Source organism: Mobula birostris, chromosome 16 (genome assembly GCF_030028105.1).
Source record: "Mobula birostris isolate sMobBir1 chromosome 16, sMobBir1.hap1, whole genome shotgun sequence".
NCBI classification, from domain to species: Eukaryota; Metazoa; Chordata; class Chondrichthyes; order Myliobatiformes; family Myliobatidae; genus Mobula; species Mobula birostris.
The window spans coordinates 18,761,415-18,783,936 of NC_092385.1; the positions used below are offsets into that span (position 1 = coordinate 18,761,415).

The window sequence follows — 22,522 nt, forward strand, 5'->3', positions numbered from 1 at the left end:
TGTAAGATTTCATTTCAGGGTGCAATGTTTTTGTTCCGCAAGGGGCATGAAGAATAAATTACTGCCTGCTTTGCAATGAATGCAAGTTACTAAATGGAATAAGGAAACATCCGCAAGGAATCTAATGACTTGATATGGTCAGAAAGTTTATTATCTATGTGGGGGAAATTGTGTCATAGGGTATAAATAGTGCCAGCAGAGTTGTTATGCCATTGATCAAAGCTGCATGAAATTTTATGGTTATGTGGTCATTGTACGTAAATTTTTCCACTATCTTCCTTACATAGCAGTCAAGGCAATGGTCATATTCTGATGTGATTTATTTCCCTGTTACATTCACCTGTAATTTGTTGTCCCTCACACTGAAATCCCTCACCTAAAGTTCTGGCATGAAAACAATGGGCAGAGCGGCCTGTATCTGCATCGTGAATCGATATGATTCTATATGGAACATCCTTCAATATTTTGCCATCAACTAAGCCCCTGTGCACTCTATTCCTCCCCATGTCAGATATAAAAATGAAATATCTCCTTCTTGACTATGATGAGAAGGATACAGAGCTCTGTACCATTAAGCCTAAAGAGGTTAATAGTCTCATTATAGAAAACTGATTCGCATGATATTAGTGCAATTGATAGGAGTGCTGAATGGGCTAAAGCAGTGCACTCAAGTGCTGTTAATCCTCACCATTGCTTGTGAATTGTAACAGCGGCAGACTGCAACACCGAAACAGCGAGCTGTCTCCCCTCTCGTTGTGCCAGGACCGATATATATCTCTCTCCCTTGCTAGTGAGAGGGAGAACCTGTCTGAGACGCCAGTGTTGAGATGGACAGTACCTTTTGATGGACTCTAGATTGCGATCTCTGGGGGCTTCGTTACTGCTTGCATGGTGGGTGGGGGGTATTGATGGTTTTGCTGGAGCAAGTGCGGGGAGGGGTGATGCTTTTGCTGCTGCCTGTGCAGGGGGGGTGGGATGCCTTGGGTCGTAATTATTTTCTGTCATTCATTCTTCGGATTCTACCCCCCCCCCCCCCGCCGTTTTGTGGATGTCTGTGAAGAGTAAGCATTTCAGGTTGTACTCTCCGATATTAAATGCAGCTATTGAACTGTGAGTTTGAATTCCACTTCTACATTAATATTTGATTTTTTTGGGTTACGAGAGTGCTAAGACTAGTGGTCATATCAGCCATGATCTAATTACATGGTGAAGAAGAAACATGGGGGCAGTATGGACTTCCTGGCCGCAACCTCATTGGGGCAGCTATCTGCCTCACTTGGTGTTCTCATTGCCCGCCCACCCATGTGTATGGATATAAAGGCGTGGTGAGGTCATAATGTCACTGCTTTTCCTCTGGTGACTAAATAAGGCAATTCTGTACATCCTGTGTTTACCTCCAGCTAAAATAATGTTCCCTCTAAAGTGTGCGTGTGCACGTGCACACACATCTTTTGCTACTAATACACAAAAGAATTTAAACTGCGCACAGGAGGTTGTCACCCTCTGCTTCAAAGGTACATTTAATGTCAGAGAAATGTATACAATACACATCCTCAAATGCTTTTTCTTTGCAACCATCCACAAAAACAGAGAAGTTGCCCCAAAGAATGAATGACAGTTAAATGTTAGAACCTGAAAGATCCCACCCCCCCCAACTCCCCTCCCTCCTGCACGTATCGGCAGCAAACAATGATTCCTCCCTCCCCCCACCGGCAAAAAGAAAGCATCAGCACCCACTACCAAGCACTCGTAAGCAGCAAAAACAACAGCAAAGACACAGACTTGCAGTACTCCAAAGACTACGTCTTCACCCGGTATTCGACATACCACAGGCTCACACTCTCTCCCTAATGTCTCCGTTTCACCGCGAAAGGGGAAACATAACAAACAACTCACTGGTTTATGATGTTAAAAGTCCGTTGTGTTGCTTTTCCAAGCTCTGTACCCAAAGATCTTGGGTCTCTGGGCACACACCCTTAGATCTTCCATCTCCCATGACACACCGGTCCATCGGGACACTGACCTTCGATCCACCCGTCTCCAGAGCCCCAAGATCCTAGGTCTCTAAAGGCAAGCCGAACTCTTAGGCCACACCCTTGGCATGTCGAATAACGAACAGTTGTGAAACGCCGAGAGCGGGTCCTATTCGCGCAAAGAACTGAAGTCAGCGTGCAACTCCATGTCAGGGTCTTCAAAAGAACCCTGAAAGGGAAAAATAGAGATATTAAAGATGGAAATAGAGCTGTTTCCGAAGATGGAAGCAAAGGAGTCGCTGTTTAGCGCCTTCTTGACTAAGTTCTGCCCTCCACCCTCTTTGGCAGGTTAAGTATATTTCATGATTGTACACAATCACATTTCCTTTTCCGGTTTCTCATCCAGACGGTGTTGACAACGTGGAGTTTGCGATGATTTATCAGCAGACTTTAGGACTGGCTTATTTACACTGTTTTTATTGAATAAATTATTGATTTACTATGTTGAATACCAAAGAAGCAAAGGGTGTGAAGCGCAAAAGAACTACAGTTCATTTAAAGTGGAATGGCTTAATGAAACAGTAGAAACTGCTACACTGAAAGCTCATGAGGTCAGGAACATGCAGCTCCAAGAAACATTTATGTACAATACAGAAACTGGTCTTACCTGTGTGTAGTGTCACGATGCAAAAGTTGCTGGAGAATTTGCAAATGAGAAGAAGTGGAGTGATATTTGGAAACTTGACTGTTTAAAGTATTATTTAGCAAGTAAATCACATATGTATGGTGTGCAAAAGCTCTGGTGAGAAAATCCTTCATTACCAGCTACAGGCTTGCGGCGTATGTTTTGTGAGCATGCAGATGAATGAGAGCAAAAACTGTCAAACCGAGAGGAAATCATATTTCTTATTGACAGTTCTTTATTTCTTTTAAACAATGAACAACAAACTGGACTCAGTAGTTTATTATTCTTTAAAGTAGCTTTAAGTTTACTTCCACTTAAAAATTCAGTGCGCACATGTTGTTGTCCCAACACCAATCCCCATAGAATAGTGGTCCCCAACCTCTGGGCTGCAGACCAATACATTGCCGCGAAGAATGTAGCAGTAGCCGGAACGCACCCAGCACATCTTTAAGAAAAAAGGCGAAATAAACAAGCTAATTAATTAGGTGCTGCCTGGTACATAAATGTCGACCCAGATCAGAGGCGACACCTAATTAATTAGCTTATTTATTTTGGCTTATTTCTTAAAGATGTGCTGGGTGCGTTCCGGCTACCGCTGCACCATTGCGTTCTTCGCGGCAATGTATTGGTCCGCGGCCCAGAGGTCGGGGACCACTGCCATAGAACATACCTAGTCACTGGTAGCCAACTAGAAAAGGCCCCCTTTATTCCCACTCTTTGCCTCCTGCGAGTCAGCTAATCTTATCTCTATGTTAATGTCTTTCCTGTAATACCATGGGCTGTTCTCTTGTTAAGCAGCCTCATGTGCGGCACCGTGTCACAGGCCTTCTGAAAATCCGAGCAAATACCATTCATTGACTCTGCCTTTCCTGCCAGCTGTTTGCTCAAAGAGATGCAACAGATTTGTCAGACAGGATTTCCCCTTAAGGAAACCATGCTGACTATAGCCTATTTTATAAAGTGTAAGTCAGCATCACAGAGAAACAGAAGTTAACCAGAATCAGGGTCTGAACACAATCTCCTTTTCATCTTCTTCTTCATCTCAAGACTAAGTAAAGCTGTCAAGCTCTATGGGGCCATGAATATTGTCATAAAGGGATTAAATGAGACTGAGAATTCATGGGTTGAATTCCTCAATTGGTGTTCTGAAGAAGGGTCTCAACCTGAAACATCGACTGTTTATTCCTGCTGAGTTCCTCCAGCATTTTGCTTGTGCTGCTCTCAATTCTTTAATGATGTTCACCAAAGAAAGATAGTATGAGGTTTGCTGTTTACTTATTTTTCTTGAAGTCGATGAAGGCTGACTGGAATACGTTGTAAACTGTGTCTCTACAAAACCACTTAACATTTCCAGGTACTTTCTGTCACTTCTTGGCGGAAGCTTTTCAGATGAATCGGGCAAAGGTTTTCTCAGCAAGTTGTGAGATGGCTTATTGGTTGTTCCTCTCTGTCCAGCCATCCTTGCCATTGCACAATGGGATGATATTTGCATTTCCTGTGGTGGGGTGGGGTGGGGGGGGGAACCATATAGGCAAGGCAACAGATGAGATTTTCTATGTTTGGGAAATTCAGCTGAAATTCTATCCTTATCAGGAACTTTTCCAGCAGAAAAACTGCAGCTGTGTCTCAGGAATATGGCAGTTGCCAATCTATCAGCAGGGCTGCAAAATTTAGTCTGATCACAATATTTTTGTGCCACTGTGGCTGAGGAATTCTGAAAACCTACTTCACGTGTCTGAGCATTACAACAGGAGAGAAAGCTCCAGGATCTTCCGTTTGATGTTGCCTGAGGTCAGATTGAAACCCATACCCTTGCTTCCTCTGTGGAACAGTCTCAATTCACAACAAAGCTAGATATCGTGACTGTTCAGCTTAATTAACAAAGGCATTTAAAATGAATTTTGTTGCCTTCTTGTGGAAGGTTAGTTTATGTTTGCACCTTATTGCCAGATATTCTTGGTAATGATATATATAATGGATAATTCAGGCATGAACTAATTTATTAAGTGCATAATACTTACAGAATAAGTTCTGTTGAGTACTTGGTCAGTAGTAAGTGTTCCATGTACAAACAGTTCCTGACCCCTACGTAGATGCTGATTAGCTTGGAATTCCTATTGAAATTATGACCTTGTTCAATGATGGGCTGTACACAAAAGGTGAATCCCCAAAACAGGTTTTAGATCTGAAATGAATACTTTGTAGGTGGTTTTGTATTGCAGGGGCCCCAACCTTTTTTGCACCGCTGACTGGTTCAATATTGACAACATTCTGGCAGAGCGGCCGACCTGCGGGGGGGGGGGCGGGTTTGGGTGTTAATCACAACCGGAATATAGCTGATAAGTCAAATATAAATCACTTATAGGTGGCTAATACACTCAATTTTGTTTCTAAAAGGGTTTATCTAATGAATCTAATATTAAACACACAGCGCCTATTTTCCTCGCTTGAATATTGATAAGTCAGTAGCATCATAACATTTTAGGTAACGTTTGGATATTAAACACACAGCGCATATTTTCCTCGTATGAACATATAAAATCATTGCAACACACCAATATTGCTGAATCAGTGGGAGCCCTGGGCTTGTTTTCCTGCAACAAGACGGTCCCATCGAGGGGTGATGGGAGACGGCGATACTCGAAGGGGGTTCCCTATGTCCAGTCTATTCCGCAATTTAGTTTTTGTTGCATTTATTGCAGAAAACCCTGCTTTACAGCGATATGATGTTGGAAATGGAAGCAACGTTTTCAGTGCTTTCGTGGCTATCTCAGGATATTTAGCCTTGACTTTGATCCAGAATGCCACAGAGATGTTATGTCAAACATACATTTCAGCCCACCGTCATTTGCAAGCTCGAGGAGTTGATCTTTTTCCCATGCTGATGTGGATGATTCACCGGGGACATTCACAAATGGGTCACGGACCCATTCCTTTGCACATCTTGGGTCGTTTGCATCTTGGGTCATTGATGACCTCGCGTGCGTTCAAGTTCAACAGTGCGTGGCAGGGAATGAGGAAAGGTGCAGGCAAGTTGCAACAATTATCCTTGGGTCAACTCTTTCTTCCTACTGAGAGATAATGTGCCATGGGATCTGAAAAAAAATACAACCTTGGCGGTACAACACACATGAAATTCTGAAGGAACTCAGTGGGTGAAGCAGTATCTGTGTTGAGGAATAAACAGTTGGCGTTTTGGGTGGAGGCCATGCAGTGTAATCTAGGGTTTGTCAGATTTAACAGGTATGAGATTTCCAATTATTGAATTCAAGTGAAATCAAAGTGTAGGGAGCTTTCTGCTCTCAGCCACTTTGATCTTAGCATCTCAAACAAGCTCATGTAGACAAATACAGGGCTTCAAGATGAGTTGGAGGTATGATGCCAAAAGGGAAGGAGGGAAAATAAAGTGCAGATTCTCTACAGGCTTGGAAGCATCTGCAGGAGGAGCAGAGTTAACAACTCCGGGTGATTATCTGAATGAGTTTCCATCAGAAATATTCTGATGAAATATCATTCATCTGAAATGTCATCTCTGTTTCTTTGCCCAGAATTCCTCATGACGTGTTGGCGCTTCCAATATTTTTTGACCTTTTGTTAGATTTCCAGCATCTGCAGTATACTGCTTTTGTGATCAATGGGTAGAATCACGCTGACTGATAGCTGATTGTTCCAGAGGGAACATTTGGACATCAGCCATGTTGGTCTCAGCGTATCTCAGACTTCTGCCTGTGTGCAGCCAAATACAGAAGCTCAAGACGAGCTGGAGGTCAGATGGCAAGTCACGCCTGAATGAAGTTACAAGTTGTGAGGGAAAGAACTGTTTCATTCAGCTCAAAGGCTGGAAAATAATAAAAAGCAAAAGTAGAAATTGCTGGAAACATTCAGCTGGTCAGGCAGCATCCGTGGAAGGAGAAATATTAAATGTTTCTCGTCATCAGAAACAGTTTGTGAAAAGAGTTTCTGGACCCAAAACCATAAGTGTTTCTCTTTCCACTGACACTGGCAGACCTCCTGAGTGCTTCTAGCATTTTCTAGTCGCGTTCAGGCTTCAAAGACCGTCAGGGTTCATGGTTGGAGAAGAGTCAGACTATGAACCATAAGGCCTTATTACACTTAGGATCTTGCTCCATCTTTCTGAACCAGCTGTATGTGGAGGCTCTTCTGGCCTTCTGCATCTCATGACGGACAGCACAGACTGGGACTGCAAGTCGAGACCGGCCCATGGGCTGAGGTCAGGACAATCTCACCAGTTTTGTAAGTTTTCTGTCTATACTTAACCTCAAACAGAATAAATATAGCCCAGTTCAGAAATACTGTTTTCTTAATGACTAATTTTCTTTGGATGCCACCAACAATATAAAACTTTGATCTAATAACATATGTGGATGGTAAAATATTTGGCTTTGAAACTTTTGGAAAAATCGTTAATGCTTTTTTTTTACTTTGATTTCCACTGTGTCTGTCTCAGTTTCTTGCCAGCTTTCCTTTATGTCTTTAAGTGCTCAAGTGTTACTTCAATGGCTTGAAGTTTGAGGAGAGATGAAATTTAGGACTGATGAGGTCATGGGCTGTTGGAAAGGTCAAAGGAAAGTAAGGCCATTGTCTCTATGGGTTTTGGATCTGGGCTGAGTGACCAAAATGAATTTGGTCATTTGGGAAAGTGAAAGAACTGGTTTGAGAAGCTGAGATCATTTTCCCATCCCACCCACCCCAGCAGCTGAAAAGGAAACTCCATATTCTTCTGTGTGGAGTTTGCAGATTTTTCTCACAACTGTGTGGGTGCCCTGGCTTCCTCACACAGCCCAAAGATGCGCGATGAGCTTAATTGGCTAGTGCAAGTCGCAGCTACTCTAGGTGAGAGGTAGGAGTATGCTGTGAACATATCTAGATCATTTTGACTGATGATTAGCTGGTAGTGTGTGCAGGCTCGGTTTAAGGTATGGAGCAATACAAGTGAGTGAGTGTGGAAGCAGCGTATGAGTGGTTTAGGTCCTGAGTGAGGGAGGTGAGTCACAGGGGTGCAGTGAATGGAGCAGCATTTAACATTGGTGAATGTTGCCAGCTATAGTACATGAAGTGATATTGACAACATAGGCAAGCTGATTTAAAGTCTTGCATTACTGCCTTGTCTAGACCATCCACGGTTTTCACACATCTTTCGAACATCTGCTGGAGTTTGTATCCCTTCCGCTTTGCATTTCCTCCATTGATATGTCCAATACTGTGTCGAGGAAAACTGTGCAGTGAGATCCATAGATACCTCCTCAGTCATTCTTGGTGTCCAGTTTATTGTCCTCTGATTGTACATTTATACAACCAAACGAAAGATTGTTCCTCCAGACCATGGTGCACACAAGATATACGTCATACACAGCACATTAAACAAAATATTACCATAAATAAGTTAATAATATGTAATTCAAGTTATATGTAGTGCACAGCACAGGCAAACTTTAAACAATAAACAGCTCGCTCTCCTAGTGACGAGACCTTGGTGGTGGCAGAATATTCATTGGTTCCACAGCCTGAGGAGAGAAGCTGGTGGTTCTAGTCCTGATGCTTCTGCACCAGTGCTCAGTGAGATAGAGCTTGAGATGTTGCTTCAACTAAGACTGACTTCGGTCTTTCTGTCCAGAAATTACAGAGAGGGGTGTTGAGTCCGATTGAAGACATTCTACTCACCAGCCTCTGAGAGATGATTGTGTTAAACACCAAGCTGAAGTTAATGAGCAACTTCCTGGAATCTGAGGCGTTGTTTCTAGGTTGGACAAGATTGGAATGGAGGTCTGAGGCAATGGCTTCATCAGTGGAGTGCGTTGAGTGGTAGGTGAACTGGAAAGGCTCCAATGTAGCTGGAAAATGGGATTTTATATGATCGATTACCAGCTGTTCAAAGCACTTCATGATTGTAGAAGTTAGTGCCACTGGGAGGTTCTCATTTAGGTCAGTTCCTGTTGCTCTCTTGGGCACTGGAATGATTATGGCTGCCTTGTAGCCTGCAGGGATAGTGGGCTGTTTCAAAGAGATATTAAGGATGTCTGTAAAAACCTCTGTCAGCTGGGCCACACGATCCAACAGCACCTGACCAGGTATGTTGTCTGGCCCCCGCAGCTTTGCGTGGGTTTACCCTGGCTTGCATTCTCTTCATCTCTGCTGCAGCCAGACAGGGTGCCTGTTGCCTGTTTCTTGGGGGTGGGAATCCTCAATTGTAACATCATTCATTGCGTCATCCAAAATCAGTGATCAGATCTTCAAAACAGCCTTGGTCAGTGAATGAAAGTAATTGCTTCTGTGGCTATCTTTGTTCATTGCAGGATGTTTCTTTATACTTTATACTTTACTTTATTGTCGCCAAACAACTCATACTAGAATGTACAATCATCACAGCGATATTTGATTCTGCACTTCCCGCTCCCTGGATTACAAATATTAAATATTAAAAAATAGTAAAAATTAGTAAATATTAAAAATTTAAATTATAAATCATAAATAGAACATAGCAAAATGGAAAGTAAGGTAGTGCAAAAAAACTGAGAGGCAGGTCCGGATATTTGGAGGGTATGGCTCAGATCCGGGTCAGGATCCATTCAGCAGTCTTATCACAGTTGGAAAGAAGCTGTTCCCAAATCTGGCCGTATGAGTCTTCAACCTCCTGAGCCTTCTCCTGGAGGGAAGAGGGATGAAAAGTGTGTTGGCTGGGTGGGTCGTGTCCTTGATTATCCTGACAGCACTGCTCGGACAGCGTGCGGTGTAAAGTGAGTCCAAGGACGGAAGACTGGTTTGTGTGATGCGCTGTGCCGTGTTCATGATCTTCTGCAGCTTCTTTTGGTCTTTTGGACAGGACAACTTCCATACCAGGTTGTGATGCACCCTGGAAGAATGCTTTCTACGGTGCATCTATAAAAATTAGTGAGTGTTTTAGGGGACAGGCCAAATTTCTTTAGTTTTCTCAGGAAGTAAAGGTGCTGGTGGGCCTTCTTGGCAGTGAACTGCTTGGTTGGACCAAGTCAGGTCATTTGTGATATTGACCCCGTGGAACTTAAAGCTTCTGACCTGTTGCACTTGTGCACCACCGATGTAAATTGGGCCGTGTGGTCCACTACTCCTTCTGAAGTCAACAACTTGGGACTTGCATTAGAATGTGGTAGGCTGAGAGATTTCTAGAACCTCCCAGATTCTAAGAAGAATTTAAAGATTGTTAGTAGCCCATGCTTAGATACTGAAGTTGCCACAGCATACGATGCCCGGGCAGACTACTAGTGTCTATGATGATTTCCTGCACACCAGTTTCCATTGTGTGAAAAGTTGTTTTGTAAGAGGCACTTTGAGAGTGTTTTCAAAACTTGATTGGGTTCATTCTGTCCCTGATTACCTTGATGAGAAGATTGTCTCCCCTTAAAGTTCTAGTGCCAGCACTTGACAGGCTTTAGATATCTGATGTCTTGGGGACTCTGGCCAAGGATGCCGGTAGGTGGTTGTTTTGGCTCAGGAGTTTCCCAGTCACTGATTTATTTAGAGATAGAGCTGGGTAACAAGCCCTTCGGCCCAACTAGTCTGGGTTGCCCAATTACGCTCATGTGACCAATTAACTTTACTAACCTGTGTGACTTTGGAATGTAGGGGGAAACTGAGGACCCAGCGGAAACCCATGCAGTCAAGGGGAGAACATAGAAACTCCTTACAGAGAGCGGTGGGAATGGGAGCTGGGTCACTGGCACTGTAAAGGGTTACACTGGCTGCTACGCTACCTTGCCACCACATCATCCTTCTGAAGTTTTCTCAGGAATCCTTTCAACTATACTCCACTCGTTCTCTTCTTTTCTAGGCGATGCCTTGCAGGAATAAATGTTTAGAAGCAGGGGCATGAAGGAGAGACACAGCAAATTTTGAACTTCAAAGTTCAAGGTCAAATTTACTATCAGAGTACATACACATCACCACATTCAATCCTGTGATTCGCTTTCCACGGGCATACTTAGCAAACTTATAGAACAGTAACTGTAAACAGGATCAATCGAGAACAAACTGCGCCAATGCAGATATAAATAACAAATGTGAAATAACAATATAACATAGACATTAAATGAGTGTAGTTATCCCCTTTTGCCGAGGGTCTGATGTTTGAGGGGTAGTAACTGTGCTTGAACCTGGTGGTGTGAGTCCTGATGCACCTGTACCTTCTACCTGAAGGCAGCAGTGAGAAAACAGCACGGCCTGGGCGGTGAGGATCTTTAATGATGGAAGCTGCTTTTCTATGGCAAAGTGTCATGTAGATGCACTCAGTGGTTGGGAGGGTTTTACCAGTGATGTACTGGGCTGAATCCACTACCTTTTGTAGGATTTTCTGCTCAGAGGCATTGGTGTTCCCATATCAGGCCACAATGCAGCCAGTCGGCACCCTTTCCACCATGCATGTATTGAAGTTTGCCAAGGTGTTTGATGACTCTTCTGAGGAAGTAGAGACGCTGTCGTGCTTTCTTTGCAATTACATTTATATGATGGGTCCAGGATAGGTCCTCTGAGATGGCGACACCCAGGAATTTAAAGTTACTGACCCTCTCCACCTCTGACCCTCCAATGATTACTGGCCCATGGACATCTGATTTCCTCCTTCTGAAGTCTACAATCAGTTCTTTGGTCTTATTGACATTGAGTGAGTGGCTGCTGTTAATACTACAACCCACAACAGTGGTGCCATCAGCAAACTTGTATATGATGCTGGAGCTGTGCTGAGCCACACAGTCATAGGTGTAAACCGAGTAAAGCAGGGTCTAAGCTCATATCCCTGCAGTGCTCTTGGGCTGATGGAGATTGTAGAGGAGATATTTTTGCCAATCCAAACTGACTGGAGTCTACAAGTGAGGAAATCCAGGATCCAATCGCACCAGGGGGTATTGAGTTTTCTCATTAGCTTTGAGGTGATGATGGTGTTAAATGCCGAGCTGTAATCGATAAAGAACATTCTGATGTATGCATCTTTGCTGTCCAAGTGGTCCAGGGTTGTATGAAGAGACAACAAAGTAGTATGTCCTGTAGACTTGCTGCTTTGGTCAGCAAATTGGAGTGGATCTAAGTTATCACTCATACAGGAGCTGATGTGATTCAACATCAGCCTCTCAAAACACTTCATCACCGTGGATGTAAGTGCTACTGGGCGATAGTCATTTGGACACATTACCACGCTCTTCTCGGGTACTGATATAATTAAAACCTGCTTGAAGCAGGTGGGTACCACACACTGCCAGAGAGAGAGGTTGAAGATATCCGGACTACACCAGCCAGTTGGTCGGCACAGGTCAGTACTCGGCCAGGTACCCCGTCCAAACCGGATGATTTCCTTGGATTCACTCTCTCGAAGGCAGCACGCACATCATCTTCAGATACTGATACCAAAGGATCATCAGGAGGCATTTGCGATGGTTCCTCCCTATTCTGGTGACCGAAGTGAGCATAGAAGGCATTGAGCTCATCTGGAAGCTATGTTGTCCCCTAAGTCGCAAGATTTAGCTTTGTAGGAGGTTATGGCAATCAAGTCCTGCCACTGCTGTCAAACGTCCCTCATTGGTTCCAGTCTGGTATGGAATCTCCACTTTGCCTGAGAGATGGCTTTCCAGAGATCGTACCTGCACCACTTGTAGCATTCTTGATCTCCAGACCTGAATGCCTCTGATCTGGCTCTTAGCAGTTCCAGATTTCATTGTTCATCCAGGGTTGGGGAAAACCCTGAACTATTTTGAGGGGACACACTCATCCACAGCTGTTTTAATAAAGTCTGTAATGACCCTGGTGTACTCATTCAGGTCCTCAGATGAGTTCATGAACACTGCCCAGTCCACTGACTCCAGGCAATCCTGTAACTGTTCCTCTACCTCCTGCGACCAACACTTAGTTATCCTGATCTCTGGAGCCTTGCTCTTTAGGCTCTATCTGTATGCAGGTAGCAGGGGTACAGACAAGTGATCTGACTTGCCAAAATGTGGTCTGGGGAAGGAATGATAGGCATTCCTTATTGTAGTGTAGTAGTGGTCTAGTGTGTTGGCACCTCTGGTGCAACAGGTTACCTGTTGGTATAATTGGGCAGGGTGTTCTTCAAACAGGCTTGGTTAAAGTCGCCAGTTATAATCTGAAATGCGTCAGGTTGAGCTGTTTCTTGCCTGCAGACAACATAGTGCAGTTTTGCGAGTGCTTGCTCATAATCGGCCACTGGCATTACGTAAGCTGTGGTCAGGATCACGGATGAGAAGTGCCGAGGCGAGCAGCCTGCTTTGTTATCACTGCCTTATCATTGTTTTTTCATGGGTGTATGGTGGATTGGTTGCATCATAGCTTGGTCTGGTGGCTTCAATACATAGGATCACCAGAGGCTGCAGAAGGTTGCAGGATCTTTACACAAATGATTTACTGTGTAATTCAAAGTACTTTTACATCTTTGATTGGTAATGCTGCTGCAACATAACAAATTTAATGTCATGTAACACTTTGATTATCAACCTGACTCTGCGTATACCATTGCAAATATTGATCACATGGAATTATGAGAATATGCCTACCTGGGACCAGGAATTGGTGAAGTCGACTTCTTTTGTACCAGAGAGTGACTGAAATTTTTGACTTGAACTGAAAGATGGCAATAAAGCATCTTGAAATTTGCAAGGGATTTTGAAGTACAGCTGTTGCTGATAGGGCAATCCTGGCATGTGGAGAAGATGGTGATGGTCCCAATCTTTAACCATTTCAACCAACGTAGATAATTACCAGTAGATAAGCAGTCTCAGGGTGTTGACCCAGACAATGAAGCAAATACGTGTGCCACATAATGGTGCTTGAAGTAGATGGTGTTCCCCTGCAGTTTCTACACGTCTTTTGAGATATAAGAACTTATGGGTTTGCTGCAGCATTCTTGACAATCAGATGAGCTTTGTGAAGTTCCCACATAATGCTTAGGCTGAATGATCTGTTCATGTTTATTTTCTGTAGGAGTTTGGTACAATTCAATTGCTTGTTTGACCACTTCAGGAAGTAATTTAAAATCAGCCATGTTGATGTGAGACTATAGGACTTGGATAAGTACATGAAGGGAAAACATTGCGGGCTGGGAAAGTAGCCAATAAATGGGATTAACTGGATTGGATTCCTTTGCACTGTTACAGCTCTATGGTTCTATAATTATATACTATGAGATTAGATCAGGCAAGGGTGCCAATCTCACTGCACTGTGAAACTCATCAAGTTCCTCCGGGTACACAAGAGCATAATGAGATGCCTCAAGTCAGGAGCTGCTCTATTTCTTCTGCAGAGTTATAACCTTGCCTAGTGCAATCTTCATAAATGAATGAATTGATAAGAATTTCTGATATTTATGAGCAATGTTCTTGGTGGAAAAAAGTCTGATGTTATTATGTTTTAGAACATGGAATAGTACAGTACGGGAACAAGTCCTTCCAACCACAATGTTGTGCTGAACTAGTTAAAAATTAACATCAAAAAAACTCCAAAAACGAATCCCTCCTATCTACACAATGTTCCTGTCTCACCATCTTCCACACATTCATGTGCCTATCTAAATGTCTCTTAAAAGCCTCTAATGTATTTGCTTCTACCACCATACCAGGCAGGACAATCCAGGCATTCACCACTCTGAGTAAAAAAAACTTACCCCTCACATCCCCTTTGAACGTTACCCCCCCACCTCACCTTCAATGCATACGTTTCTACCTTATGAGGTGAAAGCAAATTTTTCATGGTGCAGCTAATTATTTAAAAATTCTGTAGAGTTTTACAGAACAATTTGTTTTCATTTTATTTTATAATAGTCGTAGTCATACTTTATTGATCCCGGGGGAAATTGGTTTTCGTTACAGTTGCACCATAAATAATAAGTAGTAATAAAACCATAAATAGTTAAATAGTAATATGTAAATTATGCCAGTAAATTATTAAATAAGTCCAGGACCAGCCTATTGGCTCAGGGTGTCTGACCCTCCAAGGGAGGAGTTGTAAAGTTTGATGGCCACAGGCAGGAATGACCTCCTGTGACGCTCTATGTTGCATCTCGGTGGAATGAGTCTCTGGCTGAATGTACTCCTGTGCCCACCCAGTACATTATGTAGTGGATGGGAGACATTCTCCAAGATGGCACGCAGCTTAGACAGCATCCTCTTTTCAGACACCACCGTCAGAGAGTCCAGTTCCATCCCCACAACATCACTGGCCTTATGAATGAGTTTGTTGATTCTGTTGGTGTCTGCCACCCTCAGCCTGCTGCCCCAGCACACAACAGCAAACATGATAGCACTGGCCACCACAGACTCGTAGAACATCCTCAGCATCGTCTGACAGATAAAGGACCTCACTCTCCTTAGGAAATAGAGACGGCTCTGACCCTTCTTGTAGACAGCCTCAGTGTTCTTAGACCAGTCCAGTTTATTGTCAATTCGTATCCCCAGGTATTTGTAATCCTCCACCATGTCCACACTGACCCCCTGGATGGAAACAGGGGTCACTGGTACCTTAGCTCTCCTCAGGTCTTTTTCACATTAAGCTGCAGATAATTCTGCTCACACCATGTAACAAAGTTTCCTACCGTAGCCCTGTACTCAGCCTCATCTCCCTTGCTGAGGCATCCAACTATGGCAGAGTCAACCGAAAACTTCTGAAGATGACAAGCTCTGTGTAGTAGTTGAAGTCCGAGGTGTAAATGGTGAAGAGAAAGGGAGACAATACTGTCCGCAGTAGTTTAATATTTTATGTTCTTTGTTCAGATCATAATATGTATCGTCTGTTCTTTCATTTGTGCCCTTGGAATGTTTAAAACACTTGTTTAGAACTTTCTACTTTTCAGTTTGATTAGCAGCAAAGCCAGCTTGATAATGTTACTGTTGTCAGATGGCAGAGATTCCTTCAGTAGGTGCCTGATGGCAAGACTGTTGGGAAAAGTTGAGAGATCTTTGCTGGGAGTTTTCATTGAGGCTAGCGGCAAGTGCCATTAGCTCAGTGCTGGCTGTAGGATCAGGGCCCAAGTAATGTCTGGAAGGTCCTCGGTTACAGTGATTTTCTTTGTTCTATTCACTAAATCATTCACTGGACCAATGTGTCGCTGAACTTCAGAATGGAAAATGAGCAGAGGCTTTCACTAATGATCGATAATCACAAGCTCTTGTTGGAAAGTTGAAGTGTTTCAATTAATGATGATGCATAGCGGGAATAAGTCATGTTGCCTCCCTGCCCTGGGTTACACATGAAACATGCCATTTGGGAATAAGTTACGAAGGTTCTGGCACTTGGAAATCTGAAATCATCAAAGCACAACGGTACCAGGAGACAATGAGAGAAAGGGAATGAAAATGTTAGCCAAAATAACTTCTAATTTCCATTTCAGATTCCATCGTTCATGTCCTTGGACCAACATTTAAACACAATCAACATCACCAAAACAGTTTTTCTGCTTATTATCAGATTTCTTGTGGTTGGAGCTTGCTGTACAGATTAGTTACGTTATCTTTGAGAATGCTGGATATACTTCAAAATCAGCTTCACTGGCTGCGTCTCAGATTGGGATCATGAAAGGCAAATCTTCCTTTCAGTTCCAATTTTCCTGTTGTTATGCATCATTAAAAGTGTATTCAGATGTAAATAAAATAATTGATAAATGACACTGCATCAGTGAAGCGTAGATATGGAGGTCTTTGAGGACAAAATTTCATAACATATTTTCCAGTTGTTGAAATGTGCTAGTTTTAGAAATTATAACAAAATATAGCATCAATGGATGACCATTAAATGCTTAATATAATCTTATAATTAAATGTTGAATTACATATTGGTAAATGTGTCAAAAGTCATAAGGATACAAAAATGAATCTATTGATCCTGCATTTTCATTGAAGAACCATTCTTCAAGGCAGCCTGGATCAGAGAAATGCTTGCAATGCCCAGAGAAGGCCACAGAACATGGTCTCATTTCACCTTCCACACTGGTGAACAATTACCTTGTGTTTCTAGCAGGCTCTAAAACAAAGAGACTAAAGGCAGCCAAAAAATCCCACATGTTTACGTAACCTCCAGAATGCTGCAAACATTCAGGCCCCAGGCACCAGGTTTAACTTGTACTTAATATACTGGACTGACAATGTCCAGTGATTTTAATTATCTTTTCAAAGCAAATCAAACCTGTATATAGATGGTTCAGGAATTCAAAACAAGTTTCAACCTTAACTAATGGAACGGGAAACTTCCTTGTTTAGGAACTGTGAGATATGTTGGATAAAGTGCAAGTTCAGAAATCTGGGTTCCCCATGAAGAGGAATCCAACTGCTAGGATCAAGGTTGTGATCCTGTTGAGCCTTGCCATAAATGATAAACTATTCACCTTCAGTGGAGAGGAGCTGCTAATTACTTGCTTTGATCAGTAGTTTTGTTATGCACTACCCTGCATTTTGCTCTAGTATATTCAATATGTTAACTTTTTTTTGTGATTCCTTGCCAGAATTGATCTGTAATTGATTGCCTTTGGGAAGTCAAGGTTTTAAGTAATCTTTATTATGTATAATATGTAAACAACAGCTATGAATATATAACCAGCAAAAAAAGTCTTGCTTCTTCCAATAAAAGTTGGTACAATGACTATCAGATTTATACTTTGGAATGGCTTGCACTGTTGAAATGTTGAGTCCAATGTCTTTAGCCAAAAATAAACTAGGGTCAATTTCTTTCCAAATTTGTGTTGCTACAGCAGAATATCAAACTTCCAGCCACTAGAAAGCTTACTAAAACACTGTTAATACAAACTCCGAGAATTTTCAGAGACGATTTCTGCTTAGCTGCAACTAGTAATCAGAAGCAGTTCAACACTTCAACTGTTTTTTTGGAAGAATTCAGTACCAGGAGATGCATCTCATGTAACCAGTAAGAGTCTTTTGTACTCCTGTTCCCCCTTTGTGGGCCCTAATTAGCAGTCACAAGTGGTATAGTTGCAAATGTTGTTTTCAGTTTCATGATTGTATCGTGGCTTTTCCACACAAGGACTAAGGTGCAGTAGATGGAAGCGGTGACAGAAAATGCAGCTTTTCCCTAAGAAGTAGCAGAATGCAGGAGTGCTGCAATTGACTCTCGATTGTCATCATTGTTCAGTATTTCAAGTGCCTAAATTACAGGAGATATGGATTATTCCACTGCTATAAATATTATTTGGGCTTTGTGTTTCCTTTTCTGTGCTTCAGGTACTGTGACTTGTGAAGATATTCGTGCATATTTTAACAGCTTTATAAGACTGCATAAATGTGATAATGATAAATGTGGGGAACTTTGAATACTCACTAGCAAGGAACTCCCATTTTGAGGTTTGGGTGGAAATCTTAGTTGCCTATACCACATGAATTTGGCACTTCGTTGCTTGGCTGCAGATGGAGAAATGCTTTGCTTTAGCTGAGTGAGGAAGAAACGTTGCTTCTAAAAGTTCGTCTTCTGACAACCGGTTTCAGGAGGTGGATTCATAACAAGTCCAGAGAAACCACCCTGTTTCCCTTGGGCATATGTAGAGTGGGTATTAGATCTGTTCCAATTATGTTGCCTTCATGTTTCTCTCCTGAACAGGATATAATGATGTTTTTAATGGATTGTGCGGAACATCGAGGGTTATTAAATAATTATCTTTTCTATGTGCTTTTTTAAAAACAGAAACAAACTTGGCAAAAACAGGTTATAAGTCTGGGCCCAAATAAATTAACAAAATTATCTACAAGGCAGAACAGGAATGGCTGTAATAATATTCAGACTAGTAAGCAAATAAAATGTTAAAAGTAACTGTATTTAGATACAAGTTGGAAGTTATTTGGCTCCAGCTGTATTGATGTGCAATTGTTCCTCTAGGCTCCAAATGCTGTCACGTTAGGATGCTGGTTTTACTGAACATTGAGGCTTCATTTCAATTCCTCATCTTCTCTCAGCGGTCCCTCCATTCTGAGGCAAGAATGGATGGGAGTGGATAGGGTTAAATACTGAAAACTGAAACTCTGCCATCAAGCAGCTATGTTCTAAGGAACAGTAATATCAACAACACTGAGTCACTTTTTTTACAGGCTCCCCCCCACCGGCTGTGACCTCCCATGGTCGAACATAAGGTCTTGTGTACTGCCAAACTACTGCATTTTTCTAGGTATCTGGGAACATTTTATTCAATTGAAAGCATTGTATTAGTATCATTGGAAACTTCTCTTCCTTGGAGCAAATTTTTCAGTACCTCTACTTTGCCAATATTGAAACTACACGAAAAAGATTTTTCAATAGTACTTTAATAAAGTCTTTGTTGTCCAAGTGGAGAGTCAGGAAGTAGAAGCCAGGGTGCTTTCTCACAGGAAAAGGAGCAAAAGGAAATTAGAGATAAGTTAATTCACACTCTCGTGACACACCTACGACATTCAGAATCAGAACGAGGTTTCTTATCACTGATATATGTCATGAAATTTGTGCTTTTTATATGGCAGCAGTACAATGCAATGCATAAAATATACTAGAAATGATAATAAGAAATGTAGATTAAACGTTAAGTAAATCGTGCAAAAAGAGAGCAAAAGCAGTGAGGCGGTGTCGGTATGTTCATTGTCTGTTCAGAAATCTCGATGCAGAGGGAAAAAAGCTGTTCCTAAAACATTGTTTTCGGGCTCCTGTACCTACCCTCTGATGCTAGTATCCAGAAGAGGGCATGTCAAGGGTGGTGGGGTTCCTTAATCCTGACTGCTGCCTTTTGTGAGGCATTGCATTTTGAAGATGTCCTTGATGATGGAGAGGTTGGTGCCCATGATGGAGCTGGGTGAGTATGCAACGCTCTGCGTTTTTTATCCCCGATCCTGTGCAGTGGCCCCTTCATACTAAACAACAATGCAACCAGTTAGAATGCTCTTCATCTGTAGAAATTTGCTAGAATTTTTGACGAATCCTCAAACTCCTAATGACATACGCTAGAAGTCATGCCTTCTTCATAATTGCATCAATATGTTGGGACCAGGATGGATCCTTGCAGATGTTGACACCCAGGAACTTGACACTGCTCACACATTCCACTGCTGATCTCTTGATGAAGATTTGCATGTGTTCCCTTGACTTTCCTTCCCTGAGGTCCACAATCAATTCATTGGTCTTAATCATGTTGTGTGCAAGGTTGTTGCTGTGACACCACTCAACCAGCTAATTTGCCTTGGTAAGTCAGCAAGTCCCTGGATATAGCATCTCAACCAAAGAACAGCATGACCTAAAAAGCAATTTAAAACAATGTAATAATGAAATCTATTGCTTTGTAATTGATAGAAAAGTATGTGATTTAAAAAGATGAATCAAAAATCCACTTCTCCCTTTAGCTTCAGCAGATGTGATTGAAAACTGCTGCAATGCTGGACAAGAATGGGCTGCAGATAATGGCCAGTGCTTTGATATTTCTGTGAAGGGTCTTCACACTCTCCCCTGCAGGTAAGTGTGTTCCTGCACTGCACAAATTATATTAAATGAATGCCTCACTCTGCTTTCTTTGAAGGATATGAGAGAGGAAGAATATTTCAACAGCATAAAAGTATTACCTACATGGAACTATCCACTCATAAATGTTATTATTTATTCATAAATGTAGCAGTATGTATGTGCATTCTTTTATGGGGTTTGCATTTACAAACAATCCTGATTGATTAAATTTAAGTCATCAGAATGTCACCTACACGATTCCAGAGAAAGTCATAGGATGGCATTTATCAGTCACCAATGCCTGGCTTGCGAGATAAGGAGAACTATTTAAGATAGCACTCAAGTAAAAACTGACTATTCTATTGAAAACTAAAACACTGCAAATGCTGGAGTACTTAAAGCACAGAAAAAAAGTGCTTGAAATACTCAAGTCAAGTCACTTTTTATTGTCATTTCGACCATAACTGCTGGTACAGTACACAGTAAAAATGAGACAACGTTTTTCAGGACCATGGTGCTACATGAACAATACAAAAACTACACTGAACTACGTAAAACAACACAAAAACTACACTAGACTACAGACCTACCCAGGACTGCATAAAATGCACAAAACAGTGCAGGCATTACAATCAATAATAAACAAGACGATATGCACAGTAGAGGGCAGTATATTGGTGTCAGTCCAGGCTCTGGGTATTGAGGAGTCTGATGGCTTGGGGGAAGAAACTGTTACATAGTCTGGTCGTGAGAGCCCGAATGCTTTGGTGCCTTTTGCCAGATGACAGGAGGGAGAAGAGTTTATGTGAGGGGTGTGTGGGGTCCTTCATCATGCTGTTTGCTTTACGGATGCAGCGTGTGGTGTAAATGTCTGTAATGGCGGGAAGAGAGACTCCGATGATCTGCTCAGCTGACCTCACTATCCGCTGCAGGGTCTTGCGATCTGAGATGGTGCAATTTCCGAACCAGGCAGTGATGCAGCTGCTCAGGATGCTCTCAATACAACCTCTGTAGAATGTGGTGAGGATGGCAGGGGTGGGAGATGGACTTTTCTCTGCCTTCGCAGAAAGTAGAGAAGCTGCTGGGCTTTCTTTGCTATGGAGCTGGTGTTGAGGGACCAGGTGAGATTCTCCACCAGGTGAACACCAAGAAATTTGGTGCTCTCAACGATCTCTACGGAGGAGTTGTCGATGTTCAGCAGAGAGTGGTCGTTCCCTGTCCTCCTGAAGTTAACAACCATCTCTTTTGTTTTGTTCACATTCAAAGGCAGGTTGTTGGCTCTGCCCCAGTCCATTAGTCGCTGCACCTCCTCTCTGTATGCTGACTCATAGTTCTTGCTCATGAGACCCACCGATTTGTGTCATCGGCGAACTTGATGATGTGGTTCGAGCTGTGTGTTGCAGCACAGTCGTGGGTCAGCAGAGTGAACAGCAGCGGACTGAGCACACAGCCCTGGGGGGGCCACCATGCTCAGTATGATGGTTTTGGAGATGTTGCTTCCAATCCGGGCTGTCTGAGGTCTCCTAGTCAGGAAGTCTAGGATCCAATTGCAGAGGCAGGTGTTCAGGCCCAGTAGGCTCAGCTTTCCGATCAGTTTCTGAGGAATGATTGTGTTGAATGCTGAACGGAAGTCTATGAACAGCATTCGAACGTACGTGTCTTTTTTGTCCAGGTGGAAGGTGATGGCAATGGTGTCGTCTGTTGAACGGTTGGGACGGTTCGCGAACTGCAGGGGGTCCAGTGAGGGGGGCAGCAGGGTCTTTATGTGCCTCATGACAAGCCTCTCGAAACACTTCATGATGATGGATGTGAGTGCAACGGGACGGTAGTCGTTGAGGTAGGACACTGAAGACTTCTTCGGCACGGGGACGATGGTGGCGGCCTTGAAGCATGTAGGAACGACGACGCTGCTCAGGGAGATGTTGAAGATGTCAGTGAGAATCTCTGCTAGCTGGTCTGCACATCCTCCAAATACTCTGCCAGGAATATTGTCTGGTCCAGCAGCCTTCCGTGGGTTGACCCTGCACAGGGTTCTCCTCACATCAGCCATGGTAAGACACAGCACCTGGTCATTTGGAGGAGAGGTGGTCTTCCTCGCCGCCACGTCATTTTCCGCCTCAAAACGAGCGTAGAAGTTATTCAATGTATCTGGGAGGGAGGCATCACCAGCACAGGCAGATGGTGTTGTCTTGTAGTTGGTGATGTCCTGAATGCCCTTCCACATGCGCCACATGTCGCCGCTGTCCTGGAAGTGGCTGTGGATTCGCTGGTTGTGTGCACACTTTGCCTCTCTGATGGCCCGGGACAGTTTGGCCCTCGCTGTTGTTAGGGCTGCCTTGTCGCCTGCTCTGAAGGCGGAGTCACGGGTCCTCAGCTGCGCACGCACCTCTGCGGTCATCCATGGCTTCTGGTTAGC

At 43.0% G+C, this 22,522-nt stretch overlaps 1 protein-coding gene across 4 annotated transcripts in view; it reads left to right on the forward strand.

The window, feature by feature from the left end:
* fbln2 (fibulin 2) overlaps positions 1 to 22,522 on the forward strand; it is a 254,081-nt gene that overhangs the window by 107,367 nt on the left and 124,192 nt on the right. For all 4 annotated transcript variants that reach the window (XM_072280371.1, XM_072280369.1, XM_072280372.1 and 1 more), the window contains one exon: positions 20,010 to 20,118. In XM_072280371.1, the coding sequence (XP_072136472.1) occupies positions 20,010 to 20,118 (109 nt within the window). The remainder of the gene's footprint in view (positions 1 to 20,009; positions 20,119 to 22,522) is intronic.